The 14,599-nt window shown below is 32.1% G+C and overlaps 3 protein-coding genes across 5 annotated transcripts; 1 reads left to right on the top strand and 2 right to left on the bottom strand.

Moving 5' to 3' along the window:
• Positions 1-4,059: 4,059 nt before the first annotated feature.
• On the bottom strand, positions 4,060-4,856 carry LOC107899288 (histone H2B-like). Its single transcript, XM_016824957.2, has one exon. It carries the CDS (start codon positions 4,624-4,626, stop codon positions 4,207-4,209), a length of 420 nt encoding a protein of 139 aa, XP_016680446.1. The 5' UTR covers positions 4,627-4,856; the 3' UTR covers positions 4,060-4,206.
• Positions 4,857-6,944: 2,088 nt separating this feature from the next.
• LOC107899287 (soluble inorganic pyrophosphatase 4) lies at positions 6,945-10,092 on the bottom strand. 2 transcript variants are annotated; one of them, XM_041091221.1, is made up of 10 exons: positions 9,908-10,092; positions 9,779-9,796; positions 8,758-8,895; positions 8,616-8,644; positions 8,318-8,383; positions 8,126-8,233; positions 7,855-7,920; positions 7,644-7,764; positions 7,460-7,541; positions 6,945-7,241 (listed from the first exon to the last, which is right to left on the bottom strand). In XM_041091221.1, the coding sequence occupies exons 3-10, from the start codon at positions 8,891-8,893 to the stop codon at positions 7,199-7,201; spliced, it is 651 nt and encodes a 216-aa protein (XP_040947155.1). In that variant the 5' UTR covers positions 8,894-8,895; positions 9,779-9,796; positions 9,908-10,092; the 3' UTR covers positions 6,945-7,198. The 2 variants fall into 2 exon arrangements, with proteins under 2 accessions (XP_040947155.1, XP_016680445.2); XM_016824956.2 differs by having other exon boundaries at positions 9,779-9,823; positions 9,908-10,042.
• Positions 10,093-11,605: 1,513 nt separating this feature from the next.
• On the top strand, positions 11,606-13,831 carry LOC107944896 (alpha-galactosidase 1). Of its 2 annotated transcripts, XM_041091220.1 has the most exons (8): positions 11,606-12,072; positions 12,431-12,506; positions 12,594-12,793; positions 12,901-12,984; positions 13,062-13,126; positions 13,208-13,290; positions 13,378-13,468; positions 13,559-13,831. In XM_041091220.1, the coding sequence occupies exons 2-8, from the start codon at positions 12,453-12,455 to the stop codon at positions 13,654-13,656; spliced, it is 675 nt and encodes a 224-aa protein (XP_040947154.1). In that variant the 5' UTR covers positions 11,606-12,072; positions 12,431-12,452; the 3' UTR covers positions 13,657-13,831. The 2 variants fall into 2 exon arrangements, with proteins under 2 accessions (XP_040947154.1, XP_040947153.1); XM_041091219.1 differs by having other exon boundaries at positions 11,606-12,506.
• The last annotated feature ends 768 nt before the right edge of the window (positions 13,832-14,599 follow it).

Raw genomic sequence — 14,599 nt, 5'->3', positions numbered from 1 at the left:
GGCAAAGCGAAAGTAAACTCTGAAACGCTACGAACAAAGAAAGCCACAATAAAAGAGAACACACCAAGTGTTAAATGCTCTCAATATTTCTTTAAATAAAAAAAGAATGAAGTGATTACAAATGAAGGGGGAGGCCTCTGTTTATAGTTGAGCTCATCTAGATCCAACAGTACAAATCGATTTACATCAATGACTAAGATTAGTTCCCATTTACAATAAGAGAGTCCTAAGGGATTTAAATTCTATACATGTTTATCCTTTAGGATTTACAAGAATTATCTTGTTAAAATACAATTCTACTAGAGTGTTTCAATTCAATTATGATTCAAGTAGATGAGCTTCTGCTCATATTTCAAGAATCAAACCAATTCAAATGGGTTGAATGAGCCCCATTTCATCTGTTGACCTCCATGGGACGTTCCGTGCGCATTGGTCACGGGTTTTGATTCGCAGCCCGTGACACTAGCAAATCTATTTTGACATCGTGGAAGAGGAATTTGATGTCTTCAAATGCTGGCTATAATTTCCATCCAACTTTGGAGCATCCCATGATAATATATATCTATTTATCATTTGTGCTAACCTATATTGATTAACGCTAAAGGATTTGAGGAGCAAAGTATGGTTTGAGGATAAGGATATGTACAAAAAGCTTGATGATAGATTTGAAATTGTGAATGGTTATAATCTAAAACCCGTTAAAGTTTTGGGCGAGAGCAGCTCCTCTAATCATTAAAAGTGGCTTTTCAATCCCATCCTAAAATGTTTACATAAGTCACTTATGTATTGTGAGCATTTTGTTGCTTTAGTTTAAAAATATCAAAATTTGAATTCATTTTTTTCTCCCAAATTGAATCTATCTTTGCAATTGTTTTTTCATCAAAATAAGTTAATGCAAACTATGGTAATTAAATCATATAAAACAAATTAAACATTATTGTAATTAAATTGAAAGATAAATTATATTGATAGTCACCCAACTAGAGGTGTTTATGGCCCGACGGCCCGCTCGAAATATGGGAGGGTTTGGGTAAAAATATAGGCCTGAAATATGGGCTTGGGCAAAAAAATAGGCCCGTTTAGAATATGGGCCGGGCCTCGGGTACCACTTTTTTAGCCCGGGCTCGACCCAGCCCGGTTATAATTAATATATATTTTTTATTATTTATTACATTTACAATTTTAGTTACCTACTTACCTTTCCCATTTCCCCCACCCGTTCAAACTTCAGAATCCCTAACCCCTTCCCTTCCCTCCTCATTTTTTCCCCCAAATCGAAAACCCCACCTCCACCTCCACCGATCAACCATCCCACCTCCGATGTACGGTCCTCGACGACTCTACCTCCAGGCTCCAGTTCCACGACGCTAGCGTTGTTGTTGTTCTCTACTTCTCTTCACTTCGATTCTTCTGCAACTTCTGAAGGTATTATTTTTTATGCTTTATGTTTTATGCTGTCCAAAGATTTGTTTTTGTTTTCTTTTTAAATGTTATGTACTGTTCGAAGGTATTATTTTTATGTTATGAACTATTGAAAATGTTGTCTTTTTGTTATTATGAAGCCCCAAAGTTTTAAGTTTTAGTTTCTCTTCACTTCGATTCTTCTGCAATTATACTTTTGAAAGTGCAAATCCTTGTTAAAATGGTGAGAATCAGTTTTTACAAGCTGCCATAAGCAGATTTATCAAGTCTATTTAACAATCCCAAAATGAAGAGAGTCTTCTTCAAATGCTTTCTATATGCCATTCGTAAATAACTAATTTGGCCATAAATAATTAAGACAAAATATAGCCAAGAACAAACAGATTTCGTATAAAATTGTGAGGCCATAAATTACCTTTGGGAAATGCAAAATTGGCCATAAATTAACAGATTTAGTATAACATTGTTAATTTGTTATCCTTTAAAAGCATAAAAATGTAATGATATGATAAATTTTAAAATATTTAAAGTTAAAAAGTTAAAAGTAATTAAATTCGAGTTAATTGTTTTGTAATTACTTGTATAATCATTTTTTATTTTTATTCTCTTTTTTTAAGAATTGATTGTTTGTAATTAAATTCAAATAAGTAATCTTATTTTATTTTTTTGTTCACTATATAGTATAAAAAATATAATTTGATATTTGATATAATTTTAATAACAATTAGTTTTAAGTAAAAAAAAAGGCCGGGCCGGGCCGGGCCGGGCCGGGCCCGGGCTTCATATTTTCTCCACGGGTCGGGCCTGGGCAAAATCTCAGGCCCATATTCCGGGTCGGGCCGGGCTTGAGCCTAGAAATCGGGCTAAAATTTTTTTCAGGCCCGGCCCGGCCCATGAACACCTCTACACCCAACTATTGGTAAATTTATTTTTTGGTCACCTAACTACTTGACTTTTCTTCTTTGGTCGCCCAAATATTTGAAGTTTTCTCTTTCGGTCACCAACCGTTAAATTATCATTAGAAAGATAACTTGGTAGTTTTTCTAATTGGCATAATAACAATTTTAACCCTCATTATTTATATGTTGTGTCAATTTAGTCTTGATTCCAAAAAAAAAACTAAACCTCAACATTTACACCTTGTGCAATTTGATCTTCTTTTTTTTTTACGGTATTACTTTTATTTGTGACATTAAGGGATAGTTTTAAAAGAATGAGAAGATAAAAATTATTATCTTGAAATTTTGGGTATTTTCATTTTTGGTATATGTTCGTTCAAATTTAGTTGATAATCTTTTTTAGCTTTTTAGGTGAAAATGTCACAAAGAAAAGCAAAATTGAAAAGAAAAAAAAGAGACCAAATTATACAATGCATAAACATTGAGGTTAACTTATTTAGAATTAAGACTAAATTGACATAATATATAAATGTAGAGGGTTAAAATTATTATTATGCCAGTTTTAGAAGTTGACATGTCTTCTTTCTGTCAATCATTTAACTGTTGGTGATCGAAAAGGAAAAAAATTGGATATAATTGGATAGCCATTTTTAATTTTTCATAATTGTGTAATAAAACAAAAACTTACCAATAATTGAGAGACTGTAATTTACCATAAATCAAATTATAAACATCAATTACAAATCAAAGTAAGGAAAGCATTGCAGTTAATTTGAAGTAAATAAATTGCCAAACAAAGCAACGACAGCAGCAACCTCACTTATTGGGATGTTGTTCATCCCTTTTTATAAGTTATTTTAGATGCGGATTTGGCTTGTAGTGCTTCTATCGACGATGAAGAGATTAGGATGGAGTTGGTTTAGATTAGTGTTTCCCTTCCTCGTTGATTTATCCTACTGATTTTCTTTTGTGCTAATTTTAATGAATTATTTTTTCAAAAAAAAATCCAAAGCTAAAATTAATTAATAATAAAAACAACATAGAGAAAAATAAAATAAAAAAACCACTACTTCAAAAACAAAATAAAGAAAAAGAATAAAAAAAAACCACGACTTTTTTTTATTTAAAGAAGATTGTCATTAAAATAAAAAAATAGAAAATTACCGGATTAATTACTCTAAATAATAATTGTACTTATTTTAATCATTCATTTTTTTTTGTTTATTTGGTCACACTAAAAAGGAAATTAACCTATCATGAAAGGGTAACAAAAAAGCTATAGCGTATTTCTAGGTATTTTAGGGTGACAAAAATAATAATAACCTCTAAAAATATACGGTCAATAATGATTTTCTGACCAAATTAACAAAAGAAAAATAATAATTTTGTTGACAAAATTTTCTTTTTCATTAACTTGAACATCCAAAATAGGTGATTTCACTTTTAAACAGTAAGTAATTTTTTTTTTCTTTCCAGCCAAGCTGACAACAAAGCAAAGCCTTTTAATGATATAAAAATCCCTTGCTTTCACTCCATATTTTGATTCTTGACCACAACAAATTATTTCATTCATCTCCCATCAAGGACACAAACAGGGTCTCAACCTTCACGTCTCCTATCATACCACCAACTCATAAACCCCATCAGAGGTTTGAGTCACACAACTCAAAATGACACAATGAATACAAAATTCATCCAAATTCATCCCTATACGATTTTAGCAAAATATAGATAAAACTATTTCAAATAGTAACTATCATTATTGTATCCATAAAACAGTTTACCTCTCTATCCCAACTACAGCACTACCACCATTATTCAAAAAATAAAAACCCTAAAACCCGCTAATTAAATCCCAATTTCAATTGAAAAAGAATACACAATTCTAAGAACTTGTGAACTTAGTAACCGCCTTGGTTCCTTCAGAGACGGCGTGTTTCGCCAGTTCACCAGGCAAAACCAATTTCACCGCCGTCTGGATCTCCCTCGATGCGATCGTCGGCTTCTTGTTATACCTAGCCAATCTAGAAGACTCCTGAGCCAGTTTCTCAAAGATATCGTTGATGAAACTGTTCATAATCCCCATGGCTTTGCTCGAGATCCCGATGTCAGGGTGAACCTGTTTCAACACCTTGAAAATATAAATCTTGTACGTCTCGGTGCTCTTCTTGATCTTCTTCTTCTTCTTATCTCCGCTATCTTTAGAGATCTTTTTCTCAGCCTTCGGCCTCTTCTCTGCCGACGCTGGGGCTTTCTCCGCTACTGGCTTTTTCTCGGCGGGCTTCTTCTCAGCTTTCGGCGCCATGTCGATGAGAATGAGAACAAAAACAAAGTTATAGAGAGGGTAAACTGAACAATAGTATTTACGAGATGAATTGAGGGAGCTCGATGAAGTGGAACTTGGCGAGGGAGGATTATTTATATAGATAGGTGAGATGACATTTGATTGGTTGTTTGAGTGTCACGCGGATCACTGGCGTGGCGTACCTTGAGTCCGTTAGATAGATGTGAACAGTTGAGATAACATTATTTAATTTAATCAAGGAAATCGAAAATGAATGGCGGCTTTTTCTTTAAATTGACCCAAAAATTTTATTAATTACGAAAATCACTCATTTTCAAAATCTTGTAAGTAGATAACAATTAAAAATGTGCATTAAAAGAGAAGAAAGAATTATGGGGAGGAAGAGAGTGTATTTTTTTTTGAAAAGTTTTAATTTAATTTGTTTTTTTTTACAGTTTAATTTAATTCTATTCTTTTAATTTTAATTTTAATTTTAAAATATCACGTGTCACAAAATGATTGGTTAAGAGTTCTTTTTAATGATAGGAGTAATTTGTACAACAAAATATGGTTTAGGTACCAATTGTGACCAAAAAACAGTTTAGGTTCCAACTCGAAAAAAAATGGATAATTTAGCTACTACTTTGAGTATCAGAATATAGAATGAACAAGAGAGAAAAATATAAAAATAAAAAGATGATTCAACTTTCATTCCGGATATCTAAAAAATTTATACATGTTTTCTATTTATAGGGCCTCAACTACCATAGGTTACAAAACTCTAATACATATAATTAAGGTACCCTATAAATTTTTAGGGGCTACAAGAAAATAAATTCTTGGGGGTTATGGGAGCTATATGGATATCCATTTTACAACAGTCTCCTTTGGATGTTCATTAATGAAAAATGTGTCTCATTAAAATCTTATTAGAAAAAACCCAATGGGATAGAAACCTAATGAAGGAAAAATGGTACATAATCTCCTATTATAAGTTGTCTCGTTAAAAACTTTTACCAGGAAAATCAAGTAGGATAAAACCTTAGTTAAAGGAAAAAAGAATGTGTTTTTTACTCTAATGATAACATCACATTACGTCTTTAAGTCGACACATTTCAAACTTATATAGTGGTATTTGAAACGTTAAAGTTGACAATGCCTTGATAATAAAATTTGTTAAATTATCACTAGAACGAATTTATTAAACTTCATTACGACCTTCTTTTTCAAAATCATAAGTGAAAAATAATTTTGTGAAATATATTTGGTTTTGTCATATTTAATATAACCATCTTTCAATTGAGTCATGGGCCGAAGGTGATAACTTTCTATTCAAACAGACGAGAGCGTGTGGAATTTTGCACGGGATATCTGTTTGCCGTGGAGGCCCTATAGTGTCCCATCTTTTATTCGCGGATCACAGTTTCCTTTTTTAGAGCTAGTGCTGAGGAATGTCAAGTTGTGCACCATATTTTGCGCGTCTATGAGGAGGCTTCTAGCTAGGCTATTAACTATAAAAGATCTCGGGTTATGTTTAGTTCGAACACAAAGATAGTTAATTCTTAATGGCAGGAACAATAATTAACTAAGGCTTCTATATAGGCCTTCCGTCTCTTATTGGCAGGAACAAGAAGCAAATTCTTATTTTTATCAGAGAACACCTTAGTAAACAATTATCAGAGAACACCTTAAGAAGTAAAATTTATCATTTTTAAGGAGATTAAAGTGCAATTTTATCTTTAATAATTTAAAATTTTAAAAGTTTCAAAAAAACTAAATGAAAAATTTTCTATTTTAAGAGGGACTGGACCCTGCCAGCCCCCCTTAACTACGTGCTTGCTTTCAAGTACATTCCAAGGTATCCTTAATCCAATCTTGGCTTAGTTTCTTGTTATCCACGAGATACTCAGGTGGTTAAAGGATGAGCGATTTTATGATGTCCATATTGAATCGTATGGTAAGGAAGTTATTTCGACACAGAAGTAATATTGCAAGATTATCATTCTATTAGATCATCTCGTTCCAGTGGGTAAGACGAACTGCTATAGAGCGACTCATGAACTTGACCATATGACCTTACCTTCTGTACGACGTCATGTTTGGGATGCTCCTCCCAGTTTTCTTTGCTCTATTCTGGATATTGATCGATCTAGGATTGTGGCCGAAAAGCTTAGGTTTGGGTGTACAAAATAAACTTATTAGCTTGAAATTTAAACTTCTGTTAATTGTTGGCTAATTTTGTCTCCATGTATGATCGGTTTTCATTTAATGAATTTTCTTTTACTAAAAAAAATCGATTGTCATAATACAACCCTAAAATAAAACTCAAGAGAATCAAATGACAAAAAGGAAAAAGATTTATAGGCATTATCATTACAATGAGAAATATCCAAAATTATGGTCATCATCATTGCATAATTATCATAACTTCAAACCTTTTTCTTTCTTCCATCCAGAAAATGAAAATGTATTTTAGGGGATAAGCACACAATACTTCGTAGGTGAATGCAGTATGCATGACAGTACTTCAGTATATAGCAGAAACATATTCATAACTATGTAATATACTATAAAGACGGAATGCTATGAACAACTACCGCCTTAAGCTCTCCACAATGTAGTCCGCGTATAAATTCCTACAAACCATATTGTTGAAAACCAATTAAATAAAAACTATACAAACTGATTGAATAAATGTCATAAGTCTATTCAATCGAATTAAATATATAAAACTTAAAATTTTATCAAACTGATCGAATATCAGTAATCATTAAAAACTTGTTGCAAGTAAAACAGTTAATAAATATTTCAATCATTTAATATATAAGTGCCTAGATAGGAAACTATAACTTACATGGAATGCTGGATTGCCTCATAAGCAGTTGAGGCGGGCAGGAAGTCATTGACAGCAACTTCCTTGTTCTCATTCTTCTTATCTGCAAATAGTTATTAAGACAAAAGAAAGTTACACAGAGACGTCTTTGATTGTAGAACTTACACGCGGCGCTTGGTTTGCTACTAAGAATAATTAAACTTACAGTCCTCAAAGAAGCGGCGAATCTCAGCCAAACGGTGAGGTGGAAGTTCCTTGATGTCATTGTAGTGACGATACTCAGGATCATCAGCACATACAGCAATAATCTTGTCATCTTTCTCACCCTACATTCATGGTTGCAGATTTTATTTTCTCGTTTGGTTTTGAGTATTATACAAGAACCTGGACTATTTTAACGAGTAGTTAATGCATACCTGATCAATCATAGGCATCAGACCTATAGCTTTAGCCCGAAGAAAGCACCCTGGAAGAACTGGTTCCTGCAAGTATTTCAATGGTGTATTGCCTTAAAATTTTTAGACCCTTTGTTTGAATATGCACAATATTTTAAGGGAAAAGAATGGCAGCACAAGTTTGATTCACTATATGGACCATGTCAATCTCAAAGTGCATTGGAAGAACATGTTATGCAACCCTGCATTAAACTATGGTATTTTTAATGAAAATGAGGGGCAACTGACGTACCTGCATAATAATCAGGACATCCAAGGGATCATTGTCTTCACAAAGAGTACGAGGAATGAAACCATAGTTGTGAGGATACACAACTGATGAATAAAGCACACGATCAACCTGCAAATTTATGCACTTTTCATCAGCAACCAATTAAGAATCTATCACAACATTTCAAGTACATTTGGGTAGCTAGTTGATTACCTTGATCAAACCAGTTTTCTTGTCAAGTTCATATTTCACCTTGCTCCCTTTCCCAATTTCAATCACCTGCACAAATTAACCACATCTTCAGTATAACAATAATCAAGTAAGATCTATTAAAACCTTTGTTATTAATGAAAATTTTACTATATTTCAATTCTAAAGGATTTGCATAAATGTTTATAAGAAATGTGCTAGGGACAATCAAATGCAGTAATGTCTAGAGCATTTTATCCCATCCCAGATATGTTATTTAATATGTAATAACCGGGAAGAAGATAAAGTATAGCATACTTACGCAGTTGAAAACCGTAGGAGCTCCAGGTCCTGTAATATAGATTAAAAATAGTAGGAAAAAAAGTAGTAAATTGTTATATTTACAAAAAAACCAATATGAAACCCAGAAGAAACTATACACAGCTAAAGTTGACATTGGTTACCAATTTCAAGATCATGCCATGGGTGAGCAGCGACGGACCTCCTGGTCATTGACGAAAGGATCCTTTCATTCAAAGGAGGATGTGGAGCGCAGTGAGAGTCAGAGGACTTGACTGTAGTCTCAATTGGTGGAGCCATCACTGTGAGTTACAAACAGTGTTAGCAATAATAAACAATTCTTGAATAAGATTTAAACAGCAATAATAAACAATGACTGTAGAAATTTCATTGATTTGTTGCATTTCTTCTTTGATTTTTCTCTCCTGTTATCGATTATATAACTTAACCAATCAAATGCTTGTATAACCATGCAGCGAAAACAAAATTGTCACCACATATTGGGTAAAAGCCGTTTCGATTTCAGAAAACTGCCTAAGTTTTGCATTTGACATGGAGCTTTTCTGCTTTGAAAACTGAAGGTTTTCTTATCACTTTAGCAGCAGAGTATCGTCACATTTAACAATAACAAAACAATTCAACGTAAAACTCCCAAAATCCTAAAAGAAAACTGCCAAAGAAAAAGGAAAGAAAAGAAGAATTCTACTAATTGATTCTTTTACTCTGTTTGGAAAAATAATCGGAAAATAATTTTTGTTTTAAAGATGATTTCGTAGCAGAGTCTCTCGCACGGTGATTCCACAGCTGATCCTTTACTTTTAGGAAAAACGTTTAGAATCAATTAAATTTATAGCTTACAAACACAGATCTACAAACTACTACCTCTTAAAATCTTCTAAAGTGAGAAAATACAAAAGCAAAACCAACCAAGGCTAATAAAAAAGTGATTTCAGCTCAAGATAAGCGCCAGATGATTTCTCACCAGAAAAAAAATATATCAGACAAATCTAAGAAATTAAAAATAATGCATCTCTGATTCTGTGCTACAGTCACGTTACAACTTACAAAAAGTAGAAACAACCACATAAAAAAAAAAGCAGAGCAGAAACGAGAAACGGAGCATAAAAGCCAAAAAGAAATGAAAAATGAACGAAGTAACCGTCGAAAAATAGAATTGCAACGTACCAGCAGCGGTTTCCAGTTCTGAACCAAAATGAAGCTTTCAAGAAGCTTGAAGAAACACACAGATCTCAAAAACAAGGAGAGAGCAAAAATAATAAAAGGATAATAGGCACTAAAATAGAGAAATAACACCTTATAGGAGGCTTTAAATAGAGAAGTAGCAAAGGAAGCTGTGCCGGTTCCCGCTTTCTTTCTTGGTTACCATCTAAAGCCAAACCCGAAGAGCAGAAAAAAAAATATAAAGTTCACGTTTACTGAGATATGGAAAGGGGATCGCGGATATTCCGCAGGAGGCGAATAAAACGTGGGTCCCGGGTGTAAAATCCAAGTTTACGTGTCGTCTGGTGAATAGGAGTTAAGGTGGAGTGGGAGTGGGACCTACTATGGACATCGACTGATTTCCTAACGGTCGTGTGGTGCCGTTTCGGGTTTGTCCGTCCCTTTTAATGGACGGTGACGGATGACGAGTCTTGGGCATTCTTTGGGTAGAATAAAAAAGCATTTTGTTTTTCCAACTCAAAAGCTTAATTTTTTAAATTAAAAAATGTCAAAAATATTTTTTTATTTAAATGCAATATTTAGATTTTTTTTTACTTTTGCGTTTCTAAGTGAATTTATCAAAATATTTTTATTTATATTAATTATTTAAAAAATAAAAATTTAAATTAATTTTTATTTATGTATCATCATATTGAATTATTTAAATATTTAATGGATTATTATATAATTTTTTAAAATATTATTTATAATTACCACCATTAAGTCAATTGAATATCATTTATATTTAAACTTTTTTTTAAAAGACCATGTATCATTAATTTTAAAAATAATTTATATTAATTATTTTAAAAATATTTAAAATGTACATTTTATTTATAATTATATTAAATTGTTTAAATATATCAAAATTATTTTTTTTGTTTCCAACATTATGTTTGTTATGAACATTTAAACTCTCCAACCTAATTTTTTGATAATAATGTTAACCACATAAAATTAAAAATCACTTTTTCTTTTCATATTACTTTTCAAAAAACATTACTTTTTCAACCTAATCTTCCAAGGTTTTAAATTACTTTGTGAAAATTAAATTAAACTAAATATATATAATCATATAAAATCAAATTATGTATAATATTACATAAGGAAATATCAAAATTATGAATAAACTTAATTTTAATGTATAATTCTATATATATATATATGAACTTTAATTTGGTACAATTATGTGTATGAAACTTTAGTTGTGGTTTAAAGAAGTAAGTATATTTATTTATTTTCATATTGAAATAATATAATTGTTTATTTGCGTAATATATAATCGTAAAATATTGTTACATGGATAATTTTTGTAGTGGTTTGTAAAAATCAATTACAACCAAAATTTAATATACATAATTATACTAAATCAAAATTTATATATAACATTATACATTGAAACAAAGTTATGTGTAATTTTGATAATTATTCGTATTACATATTTAAATGCTCTTACATAGTTCTTTTCTTAAAAAATTACTGATAAATAATGTGGTTATTTATGTTATACTTGATAAAAAAGGATAATTGATAAAAATCTAATAACTCAATTTTATAAAAGAAAAGTTATAATGATTTTATTTCTAAAAAGTATATTTATGCTTTTATTTTTGAAAAGTCAACATGTATAATTTTTTTTGTACAAAAAAAAATTATGGGTTAATAATATTGGCAAATTATATACTCATTTTAATGATGATTTAGGAAAGTATTTGATTTAAATTGATTTGGAAAATTGATAAATTTATATGATGATAAATCCCAACAATAAAAGATATTGAGAAAATACTTAGGATATGTTTGGTTCAGTGTATTACCTAATACAATACAGGCCGAATACGCGCGTATTACATGACGCCTCTAATCCGGCGTTTGGTTCGCTGTAATAGGCATTACGGGCGTAAACCAATCCCGACCTAATCCCCTTTTTCGCTGCTTTTGTAATCCCTTCCCAAATCCCTGTAATACCTATTACGTCCGCCTTCCGTCCCCTGCTCTCTGTTTTACCCTCCCTCCCTACCCGACCCTCTCCTATTCTGTCCTCAAAATTTCTCCTTCCATCTCCCACCGTTTTTGTTTATTATTCTGTCCTCATCGTTTCTTCAGTCTCTGTCTCCTCCCATTTCCTCCCAACCCTATCTGCAACTCTCTACTGCTCTTCAATATTTTCACAAAATTGGAAATACCTGATAGCTGAATCCAGTGAATCCTTTGAAAGTGAAGCGTTTTTCGGGTCATCACCTCTAATCCAATATCGGGTGAGTTTTATTTCGGACCGAAATTAATCTGCCAATTCTTTTGTTCGACAATCTTTTATCAAATATTTTTGCATGGTTATGAATCTTTAGTCTTCAGTAGTTTCTGTTGAAATTGCTATTTTATTTTATGAAATTGTTGCTGATTTCATTGGAATTATTGTATAATTGCACTTGTGGCTTTTTATTCTTCAGTAGTTTAATGCTGATTTCATGGTTATGAATCTTTTACTCTTCTGTAGTTTTGGTTAACGAAAGTTTTTCAGGGTAATGTACTTACTATTGATGCTCAATTGTATGAATCTTGCATAGGTTATATGACAATTGCTTATGGATTTAATAGTGTTTTCATTTTGTACAGGTATTATACTTGTAGTAAGACAATGCCTGGTTCACTCGGTTTCGAAGAACAGGATGCTAAAACCTTTGCTTCCTGGATATGATTTTCAGTGATCATTTCCCTTGTTTTAATTGAACCTAAAGCTTAATCAAGTTGGTTCGTGCGATAATTGTTTTGTATGCAGGGTATTGATTATTTGAAGTATGATAACTGTCACCATGATGGATCAAAGCCAATTGAAAAGTGGTGTAGTTGTCTTCTTTGTTTTGATTTGCAGCCATATTATATGCTTATATATTGCTTTAATTTTTCGTGTAGATATCCTGTTATGTCTAAAGCTTTGAAGAAGGCTGGCCGCCCCATATTCTTTTCTCTGTGTGAATGGTACTGTCTAAATCATAGTTTGATTTAAGCTTTTAATTTAAGTAACGATTTTCTGATTCTTTTTTTTTTTTTTTACTTTGCCATGTGTTTGATTTTTTGTTTCTTAGGGGAGAAATGCACCCTGCTGAATGGGGTTTCCATGTAGGAAATAGCTGGAGGACAACTCGTGACATAACTGATACATGGGAAAGGTAAAGATTTGTTAACGTATTTGGAGGATGTTAGAGTCGGCCTAGAGTATAACTTACGATATTTTGTTGCCTGGCAGTATGATTTCGAGAGCTGATCAAAATGAATTGTATGCTCAATATGCAAGGCCCGGTGGTTGGAATGGTTAGAGTTTTCTTCTAGTTCTGCAATTTTTTTTGAACCATATTAAATGTTTTGTGATTACAATTCTTGTTATATCGATAGATCCGGACATGCTTGAGATCGGGAATGGAGGGATGACGAACGATGAATATATAGTACATTTCAGCTTATGGGCTATTTCCAAGGTATTACAATTGATATTCACCTTTTTTATGCTTGTTGATATGCATGATGTTGCATATCTGGTCTGAAAAACATGAATGCTATTGCAGGCTCCTCTTCTTCTTGGCTGCGACATAAGGAATATGACACAAGAGACTATAGAGATCATTTCAAACAAAGAGGTCATTGCTGTTAACCAAGGTACATAATTAGAAGTACAGTTCTTCAAAAACGCTTTAATGCATCAATAGTTATCGAACTTTTTTAACTTAATGCGATCTTCTGCATTAGATTCTTATGGTATTCAAGCTAGGAAGGCTAGGATGCACGGTGATGAAGAGGTGAAACCTATGCAACAACCCCTTTTGCTTAACCATATGATCATATAACATGCTCGGATTGGGTCACTTTCTTTTCTTTTTTTCTTTTGGATTAGCATTTTGGAATTAGGAATTAGTTCTTTAATAATATTTGATGAAGAAAGCTTTCCTCTTTAATGTAGTTGGATTAGCACTTGTAATTAGTTTCTTAATAATATGAATGAAGTAAGCTTTTTTACTCCAATGTCAGATGTGGTTGCTGTACTCTTGCAGATTTTTTTCATATTTATTCATTAGATTCAAGTCATTGAAGATGATAAAAACAGAAATGAATTGGACTTAATTACTACAAATCCAGGTCTCCAAATTGTATTATATATTGTTAAAAGATTTGTTACTCTGCTATTTTAAAGCTTATCCACAATTATGAACCTCCACATTTATAGAAAGGGATTTTTTGGTCAAATTTTGCATAAAACAACTGCAGAGTGCAGGAATTTTGGACCATCTCATATATTTTATTTGCTTGAATAGTAAAAATATAATAATTTTTTGCCTGCAGTCCTTTGGTGGCTCAAACCATTGCTCAAAAGTCATTTTTCTTTGATAGTCCATGAAGACCTTGTCCAGATTGAAATTCCGAGAGTACTTGAATTACCTTATTGAATCAGGAACTTAATTCAATTGATTCATGAACCAAGATCACCCCGTAATTAAGTTTCCACTAAAGGGAGCTTTCATTTATGGGGACTAATCTTTGAATAGGACAAAAAGTTGAAAACCCAAGTTATTATTACTATTATGATCATGAACCCTAATTTCAAGATTGAAAACCGATGATCAGCGGTATGATGCATTGAGTAAAATTCCCGACCATCCAACTCAAATGATCGTTTTCTTTAGTTTACCTTCAATTGCCCGATTGGAATGGGTTAGGAGATTTCTTTCTTACCATTAAATATCAATGTTCAAACTTTTTGATGTTGTAAAACTATATAACATATGGATTTTA

Source organism: Gossypium hirsutum, chromosome D04 (genome assembly GCF_007990345.1).
Source record: "Gossypium hirsutum isolate 1008001.06 chromosome D04, Gossypium_hirsutum_v2.1, whole genome shotgun sequence".
In the NCBI taxonomy this organism is placed as follows: Eukaryota; Viridiplantae; Streptophyta; class Magnoliopsida; order Malvales; family Malvaceae; genus Gossypium; species Gossypium hirsutum.
Note: the sequence above shows the minus strand (reverse complement) of the source record. Positions and strands in the feature narration are given on the sequence as shown.

Excerpts from the sequence above, each read along its gene's own strand:
- LOC107899288 (XM_016824957.2), bottom strand. The coding sequence starts at position 4,626 with ATGGCGCCGAAAGCTGAGAAGAAGCCCGCCGAGAAAAAGCCAGTAGCG.
- LOC107899287 (XM_041091221.1), bottom strand. The coding sequence starts at position 8,893 with ATGGCTCCACCAATTGAGACTACAGTCAAGTCCTCTGACTCTCACTGC. Across the intron at positions 8,234-8,317 it reads AGAAAACTGGTTTGATCAAG|GTTGATCGTGTGCTTTATTC; the intron begins GTAATCAACTAG and ends ATAAATTTGCAG. Across the intron at positions 7,242-7,459 it reads GAGGCAATCCAGCATTCCAT|GAATTTATACGCGGACTACA; the intron begins GTAAGTTATAGT and ends TATGGTTTGTAG.
- LOC107944896 (XM_041091219.1), top strand. The coding sequence starts at position 12,387 with ATGACAATTGCTTATGGATTTAATAGTGTTTTCATTTTGTACAGGTAT. Across the intron at positions 12,507-12,593 it reads CTAAAACCTTTGCTTCCTGG|GGTATTGATTATTTGAAGTA; the intron begins ATATGATTTTCA and ends TTTTGTATGCAG. Across the intron at positions 13,127-13,207 it reads AAGGCCCGGTGGTTGGAATG|ATCCGGACATGCTTGAGATC; the intron begins GTTAGAGTTTTC and ends TTATATCGATAG.